The sequence below is a fragment of the Lolium rigidum genome, chromosome 2 (assembly GCF_022539505.1).
Source record: "Lolium rigidum isolate FL_2022 chromosome 2, APGP_CSIRO_Lrig_0.1, whole genome shotgun sequence".
Taxonomy (NCBI): Eukaryota; Viridiplantae; Streptophyta; class Magnoliopsida; order Poales; family Poaceae; genus Lolium; species Lolium rigidum.
In genome coordinates, this window is record NC_061509.1 from 71,228,550 (window position 1) to 71,248,435 (window position 19,886).

The following is a 19,886-nucleotide window of genomic DNA, read 5'->3' on the forward strand; positions in this document are numbered from 1 at the left end:
CGATTTGCCTAGCATAGTTTTTGATATAGTCCCACTTTTCTTGCAACACAAGAAGTAATCTTCTTTGAAAAGGGGTAATAAAATTTCAGCTTAACACTTTCTCAAAAGTACAACCCTGAGCATGACACACATTAAACAATAATGGATAAGACACACATAGAGGTGCAGACTTCCTAGCTGTAACATTACCTTTTGTTTTATTCCTTAGATATTTAGCCTTAACAATTTGTTGCCAAATCCCATTTTGAGTGTATAATTTCCATCACTATTTACATAACAAATATTATATTTCCTCGGATCCTTCACAGCAATACCACCTTGTTTCTAGACCATCTCACATATGATATTTTCTCTTCCTTTTCTTACCAGCCCAAAAGAATCTTTATCTATGCTTATTCAACTTCTCAATACACGTTAGATTCACTAGGAACATAGACATAAAGTAAGAAGAGATACCATATAAGTAAGCATCTAGGCAAGTTAGCCTAGCACCAGATGTAGCCGCATCACAGATCCATGATTCTATTTTTTTCAAGAATTTAGCATCATGGAAATCCCAATCCATGTTATTCAAGTTTAAAAATGTCATAGGCACTCCCAAGTATTTCATTGGAAAAATTCCATCTTGAGAATTGAAGAGATGAGAATAAAACTTTGCTATATTATTATCACGACCAACAACAAATGGTTCACCTTTCAGAAAATTTATCTTTAAACCTAACATTAATTCAAACATATATGGCAAGAGTTTTAAGTTCTTACCTTTCTCACGATCAGAAGAGATACCCACATATCATATTGTCCATATTGTAAAATAGCTACTCAATTTTCCACAAAATCAAGAGTCGGAAAAAAAGAAAGCCTATCTCTTTGAGCATTTAAAACTATTTTAGTTCCAAAAATTCCAACCATATTAAACATGATAGAGGACATGGGATATCCTTGCCTCATACCCTTGGCACTTTGGAAATAATCGCCAATCTCATCATTGATATTAACACTAAAAATTCCATTATGCAAAATTTGCCTCACCCATAAATAGAAAACAGAGTAAAACCTCACACTTGAAAGCAATTAAGCAGAAAGACCCATTTACATCGTCGTAAGCTTTCTCAAAGTTGATCTTCAAGATAATGCCTACTACTTTCTTCTTGACATGCACATGATGCATAATCTCGTGAAATAAAAACGACACCCACTATGTTTCTATTTTTTATGAAAGCATTTTGTTGCGCACTTATTAATTTTGTGGCACACGTCTCCAATCTCAGAGTCATAGTCTTAGTAATGAACTTATAAATGCATCTAAGGAGTCGGATAGGTATAAATTGTTGAATTTTATTGGCCTCTGCGATTTTAGGAAGCAAAATGATATTGCCATAGTTTATCCGCTGCACATCCAAAGGATCAACATAAAAGCTATAAAAAAAGGTTCATAACATCAAAGTTGACAATATCCCAACAAGATTGATAAAATCTCAATTGGTGTTTGATACGTCTCCGACGTATCGATAATTTCTTATGTTACATGCCACATTATTGATGATATCTACATGTTTTATACACATTATATGTCATTATTATGCGTTTTCCAGAACTAACCTATTGACGAGATGCCGAAGGGCCAGTTCCTGTTTTCTGCTATTTTTGGTTTCAGAAATCCTAATAAGGAAATATTCTCGGAATCGGACGAAATCAACGCCCAGCATCCTATTTTTCCACGAAGCTTCCAGAACACCCGAGAGTCGCCAGAGGGGGGCCACAGGCCCACCAGATGATAGGCTGGCGCGGCCCGAGCCTTGGCCGCGCCGCCCTACTGTGACACCACCTCGTCGACCCTCCGACTCCGCCTCTTCGCCTATTTAAAGGTCCCTGACCTAAAACCTCGATACGAAAAAAGCCACGGTACGAGAAACCTTCCAGAGCCGCCGCCATCGCGAAGCCAAGATCTGGGGGACAGGAGTCTCTGTTCCGGCACGCCGCCGGGACGGGGAAGTGCCCCGGAAGGCTTCTCCATCGACACCACCGCCATCTTCATCAACGCTGCTGTCTCCCATGAGGAGGGAGTAGTTCTCCATCGAGGCTCGGGGCTGTACCGGTAGCTATGTGGTTCATCTCTCTCCTATGTACTTCAATACAATAATCTCATGAGCTGCCTTACATGATTGAGATTCATATGATGATGCTTGTAATCTAGATGTCATTATGCTAGTCAAGTGGATTTTACTTATGTGATCTCCGGAGACTCCTTGTCCCACGTGTGTAAAGGTGACGAGTGTGTGCACCGTGTGGGTCTCTTAGGCTATATTTCACAGAATACTTATTCACTGTTATGAATGGCATAGTGAAGTGCTTATTTATATCTCTTTATGATTGCAATGTGTTTTGTATCACAATTTATCCGTGTGCTACTCTAGTGATGTTATTAAAGTAGTTTATTCCTCCCGCACGGTGTAATGGTGACGAGTGTGTGCATCGTGTAGTACTTGGCGTAGGCTATGATTGTGATCTCTTGTAGATTATGAAGTTAACTATTGCTATGATAGTATTGATGTGATCTATTCCTCCTTTCGTAGTGTGAAGGTGACGAGTGTGCATGCTATGTTAGTACTTGGTTTGGTTATGTTGATCTGTCATGCACTCTAAGGTTACTTAAATATGAACATTGAATATTGTGGAGCTTGTTAACTCCGGCATTGAGGGTTCGTGTAATCCTACACTGTTAGTGGTGTTCATCATCCAACAAGAGGGTGTAGAGTCTAGCATCTATCTATTTATTCTGTTATGTGATCAATGTTGAGAGTGTCCACTAGTGAAAGTATGATCCCTAGGCCTTGTTCCTAAATACTGCTATCGCTGCTTGTTTACTGTTCTGTTGCATGTTTACTTCCTGCAATATTACTACCATCAACTGCACGCCAGCAAGCACTTTTCTGGCGCCGTACTACTGCTCATATTCATTCATACCACTTGTATTTCACTATCTCTTCGCCGAACTAGTGCACCTATTAGGTGTGTTGGGGACACAAGAGACTTCTTGCTTTGTGGTTGCGGGGTTGCATGAGAGGGATATCTTTGACCTCTTCCTCCCGAGTTCGATAAACCTTGGGTGATCCACTTAAGGGAAACTTGCTTGCTGTTCTACAAACCTCTGCTCTTGGAGGCCCAACACTGTCTACAAGAATAGAAGCACCCGTAGACATCAAGCTATTTTCTGGCGCCGTTGCCGGGGAGGAAAGGTAAAAGGCACTCATACTCCGGTCCCAGGTACTAAGTACTTTTCTGTTACCGTGGTGTGTTTGCTCGAAGCTATTTCCTTTAGATCCTGCAATTGCATCTTTTTGTTTCTTGTTTACACTAGTTTGGCATAATGGACAACAATGAGCTTCTTATTCTATTTCCTGATTTAAGACATGGATGGTTTGATGCGAAAATTAAAAAACCTATGGAACATATTAGTATGAACGCTTTGAACACCATTGTTGCTAATGATATGGAAAATTCTAAGCTTGGGGAAGCTGGCTTTGATGAGCATGATATTTTTAGTCCCCCAAGCATTGAGGAGAAAATTTACTTTGATGATACTTTGCCTCCTATTTATGATGATTATAATGATATTGGTCTTTTAGTACCGCCTTTTATGGAGGATAAATTTGATTATGATTACAATATGCCTCCTATATTTGATGATGAGAATAATAATGATAGCTACTTTGTTGAATTTGCTTCCACTACAACTAATAAAATTGATTATGCTTATGTGGAGAGTCATGATACTTTTATGCATGTGAATAAGAATGCTTTATGTGATACTTATATTGTTGAGTTTGTTCATGATGTCTCTGAAAATTATTATGAGAGAGGGAAATACGGTTGTAAAAAATTTCATGTTACTAAAATACCTCTCTATATGCTGAAATTTTTGAAGCTACACTGGTTTTATCTTCCTATGCTTGTTACTTTGCTCTTCATGAACTTGTTTGTTTACAAGATTCCTATGCATAGGAAGCATGTTAGGCTTAAATTTGTTTTGAATTTGCTTCTTGATGCTCTCTTTCGCTTCAACTCTTATTTCTTGGGAGAGCATCATTAAAATTGCTGAGCCTATCTTAATGGCTATAAAGAAAGAACTTCTTGGGAGATAACCCATGTGTTTATTTTGTTACAGTACTTTTATTTTGTATTTGAGTCTTGGAAGTTGTTACTACTGTAGCAACCTCTCCTTATCTTATTTTATTGCATTGTTGTGCCAAGTAAAGTCTTTGATAGTAGGGTTGATACTAGATTTGGATTACTGCGCACGTAAACAGATTTCTGCATCGTCACGAATCTGGGCCTAATTCTCTGTAGGTAACTCAGAAAATTATGCCAATTTACGTGAGTGATCCTCAGATATGTATGCAACTTTCATTCAATTTGAGCATTTTCATCTGAGCAAGTCCGGTGCCACTTTAAAATTCATCTTTACGGACTGTTCTGTTTTGACAGATTCTGCCTTTTATTTCGCATTGCTTCTTTTGCTGTGTTGGATGGATTTCTTTGTTCCATTAACTTTCAGAAGCTTTGTGCAATGTCCAGAAGTGTTAAGAATGATTGTGTCACCTCTGAACATGTGAAATTTTTATTATGCACTAACCCTCTAATGAGTTTGTTTCGAGTTTGGTGTGGAGGAAGTTTTCAAGGGTCAAGAGAGGAGGATGATATACTATGATCAAGAAGAGTGAAGAGTCTAAGCTTGGGGATGCCCCCGTGGTTCATCCCTACATATTTCAAGAAGACTCAAGCGTCTAACCTTGGGGATGCCTTGGGCATCCCCTTCTTCATCGACAACTTATCAGGTTTCTTCTCTTGAAACTATATTTTTATTCGGTCACATCTTATGTACTTTACTTGGAGCGTCTGTTTGTTTTTGTTTTGTTTGAATAAGTTCATCCTTGTGTGGGAGAGAGACACACTCCGCTGGTTCATATGAACACATGTGTTCTTAGGCTTTACTCATAGTATTCATGGCGAAGGTTGAATCTTCTTCGTTAAATTGTTATATGGTTGGAATCGGGAAATGCTACATGTAGTAATTCTAAAATGTCTTGGATAATGTGATACTTGGCAATTGTTGTGCTCATGTTTAAGCTCTTGCATCATATACTTTGCACCCATTAATGAAGAAATACATAGAGCTTGCTAAAATTTGGTTTGCATATTTGGTCTCTCTAAAGTCTAGATAATTTCTAGTATTGAGTTTTGAACAACAAGGAAGACGGTGTAGAGTCTTATAATGTTTACAATATGTCTTTTATGTGAGTTTTGCTGCACCGGTTCATCCTTGTGTTTGTTTCAAATAACCTTGCTAGCCTAAGCCTTGTATCGAGAGGGAATACTTCTCATGCATCCAAAATCCTTGAGCCAACCACTATGCCATTTGTGTCCACCATACCTACCTACTACATGGTATTTCCCCGCCATTCCAAAGTAAAATTGCTTGAGTGCTACCTTTAAAATTTCCATCATTCGCCTTTGCAATATATAGCTCATGGGACAAAATAGCCTTAAAAACTATTGTGGTATTGAATATGTACTTATGCACTTTATCTCTTATTAAGTTGCTTGTTGTGCGATAACCATGCTCCCGGGGACGCCATCAACTCTTTGTTGAATATCATGTGAGTTGCTATGCATGTTCGTCTTGTCCGAAGTAAGGGCGGTTTTCACAATCAAATGGTTTGAGTATGCATACTCGTTAGAGAAGAACATTGGGCCGCTAACTAAAGCCATGAATCATGGTGGAAGTTTCAGTTTGGACATAAAACCTCAATCTCTTATGAGAATATTAACTCGTTGAATGCTTAAGCATTAAAAGAGGAGTCCATTATCTCGTTGTCTATGTTGTCCCGGTATGGGTGTCTAAGTTGAAGAATGATCAAAAGCGAGAAATCCAATGCGAACTTTCTCCTTAGACCCTTGTACAGGCGGCATAGAGGTACCCCATTGTGACACTTGGTTGAAACATATGTTATGCAATGATGATCAGTGTTAACCCAAGCTAATTAGGACAAGGTGCGAGCACTATTAGTACACTATGCATGAGGCTTGCAACTTGTAAGATATAATTTACATGATACATATGCTTTATTACTACCGTTGACAAAATTGTTTCATGTTTTCAAAATAAAAGCTCTAGCACAAATATAGCAATCGATGCTTTCCTCTTTGAAGGACCTTTCTTTTACTTTTATGTTGAGTCAGTTCACCTATCTCTCTCCACCTCAAGAAGCAAACACTTGTGTGAACTGTGCATTGATTCCTACATACTTGCATATTGCACTTGTTATATTACTTTACATTGACAATATCCATGAGATATACATGTTATAAGTTGGAAGCAACCGCTGAAACTTAATCTTCCTTTGTGTTGCTTCAATACCTTTACTTTGATTTATTGCTTTATGAGTTAACTCTTATGCAAGACTTATTGATGCTTGTCTTGAAAGTACTATTCATGAAAAGTCTTTGCTTTATGATTCATTTGTTTACTCATGTCATTACCATTGTTTTGATCACTGCATTCATTACATATGCTTACAATAGTATGATCAAGGTTATGATGGCATGTCACACCAGAAATTATCTTTGTTATCGTTTACCTGCTCGGGACGAGCAGAACTAAGCTTGGGGATGCTGATACGTCTCCGACGTATCGATAATTTCTTATGTTACATGCCACATTATTGATGATATCTACATGTTTTATACACATTATATGTCATTATTATGCGTTTTCCGGAACTAACCTATTGACGAGATGCCGAAGGGCCGGTTCTCGTTTTCTGCTGTTTTTGGTTTCGAAATCCTAGTAAGGAAATATTCTCGGAATCGGACGAAATCAACGCCCAGCATCCTATTTTTCCACGAAGCTTCCGGAACACCCGAGAGTCGCTGGAGGGGGCCACGGGCCCACCGGATGATAGGCCGGCGCGGCCCGGGCCTTGGCCGCGCCGCCCTATCGTGACACCACCTCGTCGACCCTCCGACTCCGCCTCTTCGCCTATTTAAAGGTCCCCGACCTAAAACCTCGATACGAAAAAGCCACGGTACGAGAAACCTTCCGGAGCCGCCGCCATCGCGAAGCCAAGATCGCGGGGACAGGAGTCTCTGTTCCGGCACACCGCCGGGACGGGGAAGTGCCCCGGAAGGCTTCTCCATCGACACCACCGCCATCTTCATCAACGCTGCTATCTCCCATGAGGAGGAGTAGTTCTCCATCGAGGCTCGGGGCTGTACCGGTAGCTATGTGGTTCATCTCTCTCCTATGTACTTCAATACAATAATCTCATGAGCTGCCTTACATGATTGAGATTCATATGATGATGCTTGTAATCTAGATGTCATTATGCTAGTCAAGTGGATTTTACTTATGTGATCTCCGGAGACTCCTTGTCCCACGTGTGTAAAGGTGACGAGTGTGTGCACCGTGTGGGTCTCTTAGGCTATATTTCACAGAATACTTATTCACCGTTATGAATGGCATAGTGAAGTGCTTATTTATATCTCTTTATGATTGCAATGTGTTTTGTATCACAATTTATCTGTGTGCTACTCTAGTGATGTTATTAAAGTAGTTTATTCCTCACTGCAGGTGTAATGGTGACGAGTGTGTGCATCGTGTAGTACTTGGCGTAGGCTATGATTGTGATCTCTTGTAGATTATGAAGTTAACTATTGCTATGATAGTATTGATGTGATCTATTCCTCCTTTCGTAGTGTGAAGGTGACGAGTGTGCATGCTATGTTAGTACTTGGTTTGGTTATGTTGATCTGTCATGCACTCTAAGGTTACTTAAATATGAACATTGAATATTGTGGAGCTTGTTAACTCCGGCATTGAGGGTTCGTGTAATTCTACACAGTTAGTGGTGTTCATCATCCAACAAGAGGGTGTAGAGTCTAGCATCTATCTATTTATTCTGTTATGTGATCAATGTTGAGAGTGTCCACTAGTGAAAGTATGATCCCTAGGCCTTGTTCCTAAATCATCGCTATCGTTGCTTGTTCTACTGTTCGCTTGCATGTTTACTTCCTGCAATATTACTACCATCAATCGCACGCCAGCCAAGCACTTTTACGGCGCCGTACTACTCGCTCATATTCATTCATACCACTTGTATTTCACTATCTCTTCGCCGAACTAGTGCACCTATTAGGTGTGTTGGGGACACAAGAGACTTCTTGCTTTGTGGTTGCGGGGTTGCATGAGAGGGATATCTTTGACCTCTTCCTCCCCGAGTTCGATAAACCTTGGGTGATCCACTTAAGGGAAACTTGCTGCTGTTCTACAAACCTCTCGCTCTTGGAGGCCCAACACCGTCTACAAGAATAGAAGCACCCGTAGACATCGGTGTTTCATCAAGGCCTAGGGCTCGTTAACATTCATAGAGAAAAGTGAGTTTTTACTTCCTCAACCGGAAAAGGTCTATTCGAATGCTCATTATCATCCTAAATTTCATTCGCATTGTATAAAGAAGGAAAAATATTGAACAAGTTACAAGGATAAGGATTAAATAGATCCTTAAGATGGAGCATGCTTTAACGGAGTTTTCAATCCCCTCGGGTAAAACCCCTTGATCATCTATGAATGCGTTGTATTCTTACATTTCCCGCCATTAGCAATCTATTTAAATAGGAAGTATTTTGGTCTCCTTGCAATAGCCACCACCTTCCATGTGATGTCTGATGCGAGTAATCTTCCTCCTCAAAATTTGAATTATACAACTCCACTTTAATAGTATTTTTTACTCAAAAATCACGTGGCAATAAATCTGTACTTTCCGAAAACTCTCCAAGGATTCAAGTTCACATTGCAACTCATCTTTATTTTTCTTCATTTTTAAACCAATTGGACCCCATCCTTAAAAATAGTTCTTAAATCTCTTATCTTGATATTGATAATATCAATAGACTCACCTAATAGCCACATATCCCCCAACCTCATCCATTTTGGGCATGAAGTCCTCATGTTTCAACCAAAAAGTGTCAAATTTAAAACCTCTTTGCTTCTTAGGCAAAGAATTTCACCAGGCAGGCCAGACGAGGCAGGAAAACCCTATTTCCCGCCCATTAATGGGGCTTAATACGCTTCGCCCGTGCACTGATATAAATGGGTCGGCCCAAGTAACTCGTGCCTGACACTTTTTCTTTTCTATCGCCATTCCGGTCAACTTTTGTCCGGTTTTAACGGATTTTCTCGGTTTCGAGTTGGTTTCTTTGGTTTTCTTCAGGGTTCGCGGTTTTTCTCGTTTTGTGTTTTTTTGTCTTTTTCTCACTTCTCATTTCCGTTTCTTTTAAAAAATTGAAATTTGACCATTTTTTTTATTTCCGAACCTTTTTTAATTGAATATTTTTGAATATTTTTTTTAATTTAATTCTTATTCAAATTTAAAATTTACCTAGTTTCGAAATTTTCTCGGAATCCGAATTTGTTCAAATTCAAAATCCGAACAAATTTTTATTTCAGAATTTTTTTTAATTGAACATATTTTAAATTTGAAATTTTTGTTCAAATTCAATTTTTCTCAAATTCTAAATTTGTTCGGGATCTGAATTTGGTCAAATTAATTTTTCATTCAAGTTCGGATTTTGTTCATATTCAAAATTTGCTCGAGGGATCCGAATTTGTTCAAATTCATTTTTTGCTCAAGTTCGAAAAGCTAACTTGCGGATACAGGGGTTGGAACTCTAGTCTTTGGTATGGTGCGGCAAAGCAAAAACCATTGGGCTAGCAATCGGATCCGCAATAAACTAGAGAAAAATGTTACTATTAACATAATATGAAATGAGTTATTGGGCCGGCCCAAGAACTATGGAGCATGCGTGTGTGCCCTACAAACGTGCGCCAACAAGCGGTGAGTAGGGGGGCGCAGCTAACCATCACCCCTTAGCGATGGTTTATAACCATCACTAAGGGGAACCCGTTAATGGGCTCGGCCCATTAGTTCGAAAATTGAAATTTTCTCATATTCGAAAATTGCTTAGATTTCAAATTTACCGAGATTCGAAATTTGCTTAGATTTAAAAATAGCCTAGATTCGAAATTTGCTAAGATTTGAACTTTGCTAAAATTACTTTGAAAATTTGTTCGAATTTGAAATTTTCTTAACTTTAAATTTTGCACCACTTTAAAATTTGTTAAAAAAAGAAAAAAAACAAAAAAAAAACAAAAAAAATCGAAGAAAAACCGAAAGAAAACCGAAACCCAAAAAACCCAGGAAAAAACTTGACGAAAATCGGAAAAACCAAGGCCTACAGACTCCCTGTATGTTAATGGGCCGCGGCCCAAAAACTCCCCACAGGTGAAACCACGCGGGCGATGGTTGGTAACCATCAACAGCGGGTGATGAAAAGGAATTCCCTGAGTAGGGGGTCCCGACGGGCAAATCCTATACACCGACCAGGTCGGTGCCTACCAGGCACCGCACACCCTGGTCGGGTATTGGGCCTTGCCTATTTTCACCTTTTTCTTTTTTTCGTTTTCGTTTTTGTTTTCTATTTATGTTTATGTTTTATTTTATTTTCTTTTTCTGTTTTCTTTTTTTCTTTCCTTTTCTTTTCTGTTTGTTTTTATTTTTGTTCAAAATTGAAAAAGTTTAGATTTGAAAAGTTCAAATTTAAAATAGTTCAAATTCGAAAACGTTCAAATTTGAAAAGTGTTTAAAACGAGAATTGTTCAAAGCTAAAAATTGTTCGTATCCGAAAAATATTCATAATTGAAAAATGTTCAAATTTAAAATATGTTCACTTCCAAAAATGTTCAAATGTTGGAAAATTTGAATTTTTGAAAAAAAAATTCAATCTAAAAATGGTCAAATTTTGAAAAATGTTCAATCTAAAAAAATCAAAATTTGAAAAACAATATTCAAACATAAAAAAGTTCAAATCCAAAAATTGTTCAAAATCCAAATAATGTTTAAATTCGAAAAATGTTCAAATCCGAAAATTGTTCAAATTCGGAAATTGTTCATATAAAAAAGAAAAAACTCGAAAATAATGTGTTCCAATTTTTCAAAAATATACAAATTTAAAATCTTCATATTTTGGAAAATTTATATTATAAAAAATTTGTTTTTCCGAAAAAGTTTCACATTGGCATTTTAATTTTTTATAAAAGAAAAGAAAAGAAACAGCAGAAAAGGAGAAAAACAGGAAATAAACAAAAATAAGCGTGGCTGGGCCGGCTCAACAGGCACGGAGGGGGGGGGGGGCGGCACCTGGTGTGTACCAACCAGGGTGGTGTATAGTACCTCCCTCCCGACGGGGTAGTGCTTTACGCCCATTCTGAGCGACTGGGCTGCCTCCTGCAGTTTAGATAGGCCGTCAGGAAGTGAAAGCCTGCTGATAATCAGTATGAGAACCCAATACACCTGCGTCCAGCCTCTCCCAAATATTTTGGGCCGCCAGCCTAATCCAGCGCGACAGCACGTCATCCACCCGTTCCTCTTCCGCATCGAACGTAACGAACCACCAACCAACCAAAATCTGTATCACGTCTGTCTGCACCCGGGCCGTCCGTCCGTTCCATCCAAAACCCAAACCCCAACGCTCTCCCCAAGGCCGAGCAGAACAGATAGCATTACCTCGAACACATCGCCGCCGCCTTCTCCTCCCTCGATCCATGGCCACCGCCTCGCTCTCCACCCTCTCCTCCGCGGCGGCCGCCGGCGCCGGCAGGCGCTTCGTGCTCTCCTCCCCGTCGCTCTCCTTCGCCTCCCGCCGCCTCGCCGCCCCGTCCTACCACCTCCGCGCCGCCGCCGCTCCGGGGGCGAGGAGGTTCGCCGCGTCCGCGGCCTCGGCCGCCCCGGTCGTGGCCACCATCGCGGTCGGCGACAAGCTCCCCGACGCCACGCTCTCCTTCTTCGACCCGGCCGACGGCGAGCTGAAGACGGTGACGGTGGACGAGCTGACGGCGGGGAAGAAGGCCGTGCTCTTCGCCGTCCCCGGCGCCTTCACCCCGACCTGCTCCCAGAAGCACCTCCCCGGGTTCGTCGAGAAGGCCGGCGAGCTCCGCGCCAAGGGCGTCGACACCGTGGCCTGCGTGTCCGTGAACGACGCCTTCGTCATGAAGGCGTGGAAGGAGAGCCTCGGCCTCGGCGACGACGTGCTGCTCCTCTCCGACGGCAACCTCGAGCTCACCCGCGCGCTCGGCGTCGAGATGGACCTCTCCGACAAGCCCATGGGCCTCGGCGTCCGCTCCCGCCGCTACGCGCTCCTCGCCGACGACGGCGTCGTCAAGGTGCTCAACCTCGAGGAGGGCGGCGCATTCACCACCAGCAGCGCAGAGGACATGCTCAACGCCCTCTGAGCGGTTCCTGATGGAGCACCTTCTTCTGCTCTGAAACAACGTCTTGTCTAGCAGTGAGTAATAATTCCATGAACTCTGGCTCGTGGTGTGACTGTCCTTCGATGCGTCGCCGTCGTATAGAGGATTTCCTTTTTGGTGAACTGTGCGTGCTGTCGATGTGTTCGATGAAATGGTAGACCAAAATTTTCCAGAGCGTCGCGTACGAATCACTATTGCCAGGCTTGTTTGATAATTTTATTGGTTTTTTACCCATAGAATTCTTTCCTACTGAAGTTATTTGATTCAAATAATTGAACCCATCAAAATTTCTGTAGTTTCCTTTCGTACACTATAATCCCATAGAATTTATAACAATTAGTTAGACCTCTAGGAAAATTTCTATGTCTCTATGACAACTAACACACGCACTCAATCTCTACTGAATTTCTTGCATTTTTCATGTGGGCAATCAAACAATTCATACAATTGATTCTTGCATTTTTCATTCCTGTAGGATACCATGTGGCATGACATACTACGTTTTTTCATAATCCTTTGCTTTTAAACTCCTTTGAATCAAACGGGTCCAAAAGTCTGAAAAATCACTGAAAGACTTCTTTGATTTGGAGGAAATGTGGAGGAAAAGTAGAGGTTTGGAAAATTTTCCTAAGATGTTAATGTTCACTCCTTTGATTCATAGAAATGGTGGAAAGAAAAATCAAAGGAACAATTCCTTTGGATCTCAGTTTCAAGGCAAATCTTATAAGAAATAAAAATCCACTCAAATCTTATTCTTCGATTTCTATGCACAAGGGTATACACCTGCTAAATGTGGAGGAAAGTAGAGGTTTGAATTTTTTCCTAAGATGCTAATGTTCACTCCTTTGATTCATAGAAATGGTGGAAAGAAAAATCGAAGGAACAATTCCTTTGGATCTCAGTTTCAAGGCAAATCTTATAAGAAATAAAAATTCACTCAAATCTTATTCTTCGATTTCTATGCAAGGAACGAGGACAGGTTTACACCTGCTATCCTTTCCTATTTCCATCTCTATCCTATTTCTTTGATTTCAGTATCCTGTAGATCAAAGAAGGCCAAAATGTTTTCCAACCCTTCCATGCATATGATGTTGGTGCGTAAATGCATCTAGATCAGCTCGGATGAGAAGAATATAATTTTTTGGCAAAAGAGACCACTTTGTCCAATTCATTGACAAAAAGGACCACCCGTGAATGCAAATGATAAAAAGGACCACCTCGGTTGTGGTGGCAGCGCCCCCTGGCGACACGTGGAGCATGCCGCCAGAGAGATAGGAGGCAGGAGCCTGCCGTCCCACGCTGTGGCGGCACGTTAGCGAAGCAGCTTCGCCGTCAACCGGCGTCGGTAGTTGCGGGCCATGGCGCCCCACCAAGCGGCGGCAGGCTTACGTGGACATGCCGTCCCATACCGTGGTGGAAGGCCGGCGAGCTCCGCGCCAAGGGCGTCGATACCGTGGCGTGCGTGTCGGTGAACGACGCCTTCGTCGTGAAGGCGCGGAAGGAGAGCCTCGGCCTCGGCGACGACGTGCTGCTGCTCTCCGACGGCAACCTCGAGCTCACCCGCGCGCTCGGCGTCGAGATGGACCTCTCCGACAAGCCCATGGGCCTCGGCGTGCGCTCCCGCCGCCACGCGCTCCTCGCGGACGACGGCGTCGTCAAGGTGCTCAACCTCGAGGAGGGCGGCGCCTTCACCACCAGCAGCGCAGAGGACATGCTCAACGCCCTCTGAGCGGTTCCTGAGGGAGCACCTTCTTCTGCTCTTAAACAGCGTCTTATTTAGCAGTGAGTAATAATTCCGCGAACTGTGGCTTGTGTGACTGTCTGTCCTTCGATGCGTCGCCGTCGTATAGAGGATTTTTCTTTTGTTGAACTGTGAGTGCTGTCGATGTGTTCGATGAAATGATAGACCAAAATTTTCCAGAGCGTCGCGTACGAATCACAATTGCCAGGCTTGTTTGATAATTTTATTGGTTTTTTACCCATAGAATTCTTTCCTATTGAAGTTATTTGATTCAAATAGTTGAACCCATCAAAATTTCTGTAGGTTCCTTTCGTACACTATAATCCCATAGAATTTATAACAATTAGTTAGACCTCTAGGAAAATTTCTATGTCTCTATGAAAACTAACACACCCACTCAATATCTACTGAATTTGTTGCATTTTTCATGTGGGCAATCAAACAATTCCTACAATTGATTCTTGCATTTTTCATTCCTGTAGGATACCATGTGGCATGACATACTACGTTTTTTCATAATCCTATGCTTTTAAACTCCTTTGAATCAAACGGGTCCAAAAGTCTGAAAATTTACTGGAAGACTTCTTTGATTTGGAGGAAATGTGGAGGAAAGTAGAGGTTTGGAAAATTTTCCTAAGATGCTAACGTTCACTCCTTTGATTCACAGAAATGGTGGAAAGAAAAATCGAAGGAACAATTCCTTTGGATCTCAGTTTCAAGACAAATCTTATAAGAAATAAAAATCTACTCAAATTTTATTCTTCGATTTCTATGCACAAGGAACGAGGACAGGTTTACACCTGCCATCCTTTCCTATTTCCATCTCTATCCTATCTATTTCTTTGATTTCAGTATCCTGTAAATCAGAGAAGGCCAAAATGTTTTCCAACCCTTCCACGCATATGAAGTTGGTGCGTAAATCTTGATCAGCTCGGATGAGAAGAATATAATTTTTGGCAAAATAGACCACCTGTCAAATTCATTGATAAAAAGAACCACCCATGAGTGCAAATGACAAAAAAAACCACCTCGGTTGTGGCGGCAGTGCCCCCGATGACACGTGGAGCATGTCACCGGAGAGACGGGTGGCAGGAGCCTGCCGTCCCACGCTATGGCGGCACGTTAGCGAAGCAGCTTCCCTGTCAACCCGCGTCGGTATTTGCGGGCCATGGCACCCCACCAAGCGGCAGCGAGCTTACGTGGACATGTCGCCCCACACCGTGGTGGCAGGCCCCGCCATCCGACACGCGCGCAACGCACTTGTAGCGTTCCCGCTCGATGACGCCGAATTTGTTGATCGGCACGACAGGCACTGATTTCCATGCGACGATGCGACGTGAGATTGAGTGCTTTGTTTGAGATTTTCGCTCGATTTTGGTTTGTGGTGAAAGCAATACAAATAAGTGACCACCGAAAGCAGCTTATTTGTATAGGAGTTTGTGCTGATACAACAAATAGAGCACCCACAAGCTAGAGCTTGACTCCGGTGGTTAGGTCCCTTACGGTGGAACCAAGCCCACCCGGAGTTCAAGTCCTAGATTTGACATGGGTGTTTGCATTTACCTGGATTTATTTCAGGATTTAACCGGCGCTATGCTTTCGGTGGTAGGTGACGTGCCCGTCAACAGCGAGCGCTAGTGGTGACTTCGTCAACCTCAAGATATGTCGGCTCAGTCCCTCGGAGGTGCTCATAGGGGTAGGGAGTGCGTGCGTGCGTTCATAGGGGTGTTTGTACGTGCGTGTTTGTGAGCGTCTGCGTTGTACTGTGTTCTCAAAAAAAAAAAAGCACCCACAAGCTATGGTAATTTTTTGGTACTGTACATGCTAATTGAAGGATATATAATCCATACTAATTGAAGGCTATATAATCCATACTTACCCGCATACAAATCAAAACAGCAGGATCGAGTTTGCCTTCTGCGCTCTCTCTTTCCTTCGCAAAATATTCGAGTGAGTATGAGTGTGCCTTGCTCGGACCAAAATTTTAGGCCGATGAAGGGGAAGAATGCAAGCTTGCCACCGGGGTGAGAGCAAAGAGGTGTTGGTGCGGCCGCCTTGCGAAGGTGAAGGAGGTGGTGGATTTTCCTGATAAGTTGGACATAAAATATTTCATGTGCACGCACTACGATCATGACCCACCCACACAAACAAGTTCATCGTCCTCGAGGCCTACGGTATGTTCTAACAACAAGATTAAAAGGCATATTAGTATGTCATTATTTTTCGTTTATTAACCATCTTATTTGTGTTGCAGTCTCCCCGCCCCTTTGCAAGAGGTTTCACTTGGATAGACAAGTAACAACCGGATTGGGCACACCGTTGGGTGGAGGAAAAACAACGGCATGTATGGGCAAGGTTCCATGAGGAGGAGCGTTGGGAAAAGGTTGTTGCTAATGATAAAACAGAGAGAGACAGTACAAAAATTAAGGGCGCAGCAAGCTGGAAATCGTGAGGTGAATCAGAAGAGGATGGATGATGAGGTTGCACGCATGTATGCAGAGGAAGAGGTGCGCAGAGAGGCCCGTGAAGCCGAAAGGAAGAGATTAAGAGAAAGAGTTGTTGAGGCACGAGACAGCGGAAGAACGTGGTGACAAGACCGGAAAATAGTCACGCTAGACACATGGCAAGTAGAGTGATTTGTCGTAGTAGTTATGTATCTTTATTTCAATTATAATTTGTCATTGTATCTTAAATTTCGTTGTAGTGTTTACCCGTATTTAAATTTTAGCGTTTGTTGTATCTTAATTTCATGAGATGTCTTGATAAAGTAGTATTGATTTCCGCCAAAAATTCGCCCCTAATATTTCCCGCCTAAAAGTTTTCGCCAATTTTTCCCTCTAGGATGTTGCATGTCCTAATATATTATTCAATAATAACTACACAGCCGATGACCTACTAATATTTTCATCATACCTATGCAGGCAAATTCTGCATGCAACTACAGAACATGCATTAATCAAACTAATTACACTACACAACTAATTAGGTTCTAATTGCATAACTAAAATAGATCATGCTAGCTTCTTGAAATCCTTACCTTGATATCACAGACTGAACAAACACTAAATCAGCCGAGAATTCTTGAGCAGCGAGCAAAAGACATCAACTAAGTGAGCAAAACCTAACTACGTGAAGAAAAATGTGTATGCTGATAGTGAGGGTGCGCGGAAAGTGAGAGTGAGATTGCAGAGCGAGTAACACCTTTATATAGAATCAGCTCAGAATCAACAAAGCTACACTGTATCAGTCATCCATGATTTATTTATTGTACACCCTCCATCTAAAAATATGTGTCCTTTATCTAGAAAATGCACTAGATACATCCGTATCTAGACAAAAGTAAAGCACCTATTTTTAAATACAGGGAGTATCATTTTTGTGAGACACTCTCCGTCATCGGAAACAATGCAGTCTATTTCTTATACCAGAGAATCTATGCTCCATATTCTTCAATCACTCTCCAAAAGCAGCACAAATAGCAACATTTTGAATTAAAGCAGTCCAATTTGCAATACTATCAGCTGTCTCTTTTGCAGCATCAAAATCAGTGCCACCGAAAAATTAGTGCCATCCGAAGCTATCGGGCTGCCGGGTAAGATTCTCCCGCGCGACGAGGAATGCAGGCCTGACGCCACTACGCGTGGAGGCATGCGCCACAAACACTTGCCGCCGGCTGCCTGTTTCGGTAGGGTCCGCAGCTTCAACGGTGCGTTGAAGGCGAAGCTGCTGGCTAACGTGCCGCCACAGCCTAGGACGGCAGGCTCCTACCGCCTCTCACTCCGGTGGCATGCTCCACGTGTCACATGGGGTGGGGCGCTGCCGCCAGTGGCGTAGCCACACTTGAGCTGTGTAGTCATATGACTACACGGTTTTTGACAATACAAGCTAAAAGTCTGTAAAAAAATATTAAAAGTGTATACAAATAGATGTATTTGACTACACAACATTAATCTAACAACACAAGGTGCTCTGCCACTGGCTGCCGCCGCAGCAGAGGTGGTCTTTTTTGCCATTTGCACTCACAATGGTTCTTTTTGTTAATGAATTGGGCAGGGTGGTATCTTTTGCCAAAAAATCACTAGAATGGTGAAACATACTCTTATAAGAAGTGCGAGCAGACATGGTATCCCTTGTTGGCACAGGTGCAACCGCTCTCAATTGACAGCATCTCCCTCTGCCACTGCTTTGTTCTAAGGCCATCTCTAACAAGGCGATGCATTTCAAACGCTAAAACGGACGCGTCGCGTTCGTTTGCGTTGGCCTAAATGGTCGAAATCGACCGCGCGTCCGTTTGCGTCGGGGGTGGCTCCAGCGGCACGACGCGTAATATTTTCCCTTTTGATAAACCCATAATTTACATTAATAAAAGAACATAAAAGATTTTTAAAAAAGGCCAGAAAGGCATTCTAAAACCTAGCTATTGGCTACTACTCATTGTCGCTGACGAGGTCGATGAACTCCGGCGTCGGCCATGGAAGCTGGTACGCCGGCGGTGGAGGAGGAAAGGCGGGCTGCGGCAAATGCGGCCAGGCCGTCGGCCGTGCGAGAGGCTGTGGTGAAGGTGGCCATGGATCCCGGGCCGTTGAAGGAGCCGGAGCGACGCGCGGTCGTTGGAACGTGTTGGCGTGGCCGGAGGAGTCGGCTGGCCTCCGTGCGCGAGCACCGACTCGCGTAGCCGGATGGCGAGCCCATCCCACATAGCGAGCTCGTTGAGCTCGTCGAGTTCGCTATTGGCTAGTGCCATGGCAATGTCCTCCTCCTCGCTAATGTCCGATGGATGGGTCTCCGGATCCCACGCCGGCCCGTCATCGTCGTGGTCGTTGTCTCGGCGCTCGGGCTCGGCGGCGTAGTCGTCCTCATCATCGACATCCTCGTCCTCGCCCGCGTCCTTGTCCACATCCTCATCGTCGTTCTCTTATTCTTCCGTGGTGATCTCGTGGTCGAACTAGTCGAGGTTGCTTGAGGTCTCCGGCTCGGCGGCGCGCGTCGAACTCTCAAGTCCCAAACGAGATTCAGTTGTAGGAGTTGAGCGTGTACGCCGGACTACTCGAAGATCGGCCGACAAGATGGCTCGGCGGTGGCGTACCTCGTCACGGCGCTCTCGGCCCTCGCGTGGCACGGGGGGGAACCGGCACACGCCTGGAGTTGAGGTACCAGCCTCCTCCAGGAAGGTTTGCGTCTAACCATGGCACCGGCCGGTTTTCCTCCGAGAGGCGGCGCGCGAAATTGATACGGACGTACCGCCCGACCCGCTGCTTCTTACCGGACCGCTAACCTCGTGGTCGTTCTTGATTTTGCGGAATGGCCAACATTTTTCCCCATAGCATCGGTCGGGTGGATACGATGGACTGCGGCAATGGTATGGTCGGAAAAATGGGCCCACGCAAGCGAGCCTTTAGAAGGCTCGGACGCCACCTCGCCTTCAATGTTACTGCCTCTGCGACGCCGCCCACCAGCTTACGCTTACGGAAGCCGAGGAGCGTCATTAACACGGCCCTAAAAAGTGCAGCGCGCCATCCATAAGTTATACCGCGCTGAAGATGAAGCATTTGTGCCGCTGCCAGGCGGACCCATGCGAGGACCATGTGAACGACCGTTGCGTCCGCGAGAGCAAAGCGTCGCCACATCTACGTCGGTGCACGCGGTTCGGTCGACTATGCATTGCCCGCTGAAGCGAGGTACATACACATTTTGGATCCGCGCGGTCGAGATGTCCTAACAACACGCACCCCACCATGAGCATCTTCCGCTCTTAACTGTCTCGTGAATACTGATCTG

General features: G+C 43.3%; 2 protein-coding genes across 2 annotated transcripts; both read left to right on the forward strand.

Annotated features, from left to right (window-relative positions):
* Positions 1–11,564: 11,564 nt before the first annotated feature.
* On the forward strand, positions 11,565–12,579 carry LOC124686685 (peroxiredoxin-2E-2, chloroplastic-like). Its single transcript, XM_047220588.1, has one exon. The coding sequence runs from the start codon at positions 11,663–11,665 to the stop codon at positions 12,347–12,349; it is 687 nt and encodes a 228-aa protein (XP_047076544.1). The 5' UTR covers positions 11,565–11,662; the 3' UTR covers positions 12,350–12,579.
* A 646-nt stretch (positions 12,580–13,225) lies between these two features.
* On the forward strand, positions 13,226–14,327 carry LOC124689862 (peroxiredoxin-2E-2, chloroplastic-like). Its single transcript, XM_047223323.1, has 2 exons — positions 13,226–13,276; positions 13,602–14,327. The coding sequence occupies exons 1-2, from the start codon at positions 13,226–13,228 to the stop codon at positions 14,094–14,096; spliced, it is 546 nt and encodes a 181-aa protein (XP_047079279.1). The 3' UTR covers positions 14,097–14,327.
* The last annotated feature ends 5,559 nt before the right edge of the window (positions 14,328–19,886 follow it).

Bases quoted from the DNA above. Each gene is read 5' to 3' on its own strand.
- LOC124686685 (XM_047220588.1), top strand. From the start codon at position 11,663: ATGGCCACCGCCTCGCTCTCCACCCTCTCCTCCGCGGCGGCCGCCGGC.
- LOC124689862 (XM_047223323.1), top strand. From the start codon at position 13,226: ATGGTGGAAAGAAAAATCGAAGGAACAATTCCTTTGGATCTCAGTTTC. The intron at 13,277-13,601 runs GCAAATCTTATA...TTGTGGTGGCAG, and splicing joins CTTTGGATCTCAGTTTCAAG to CGCCCCCTGGCGACACGTGG.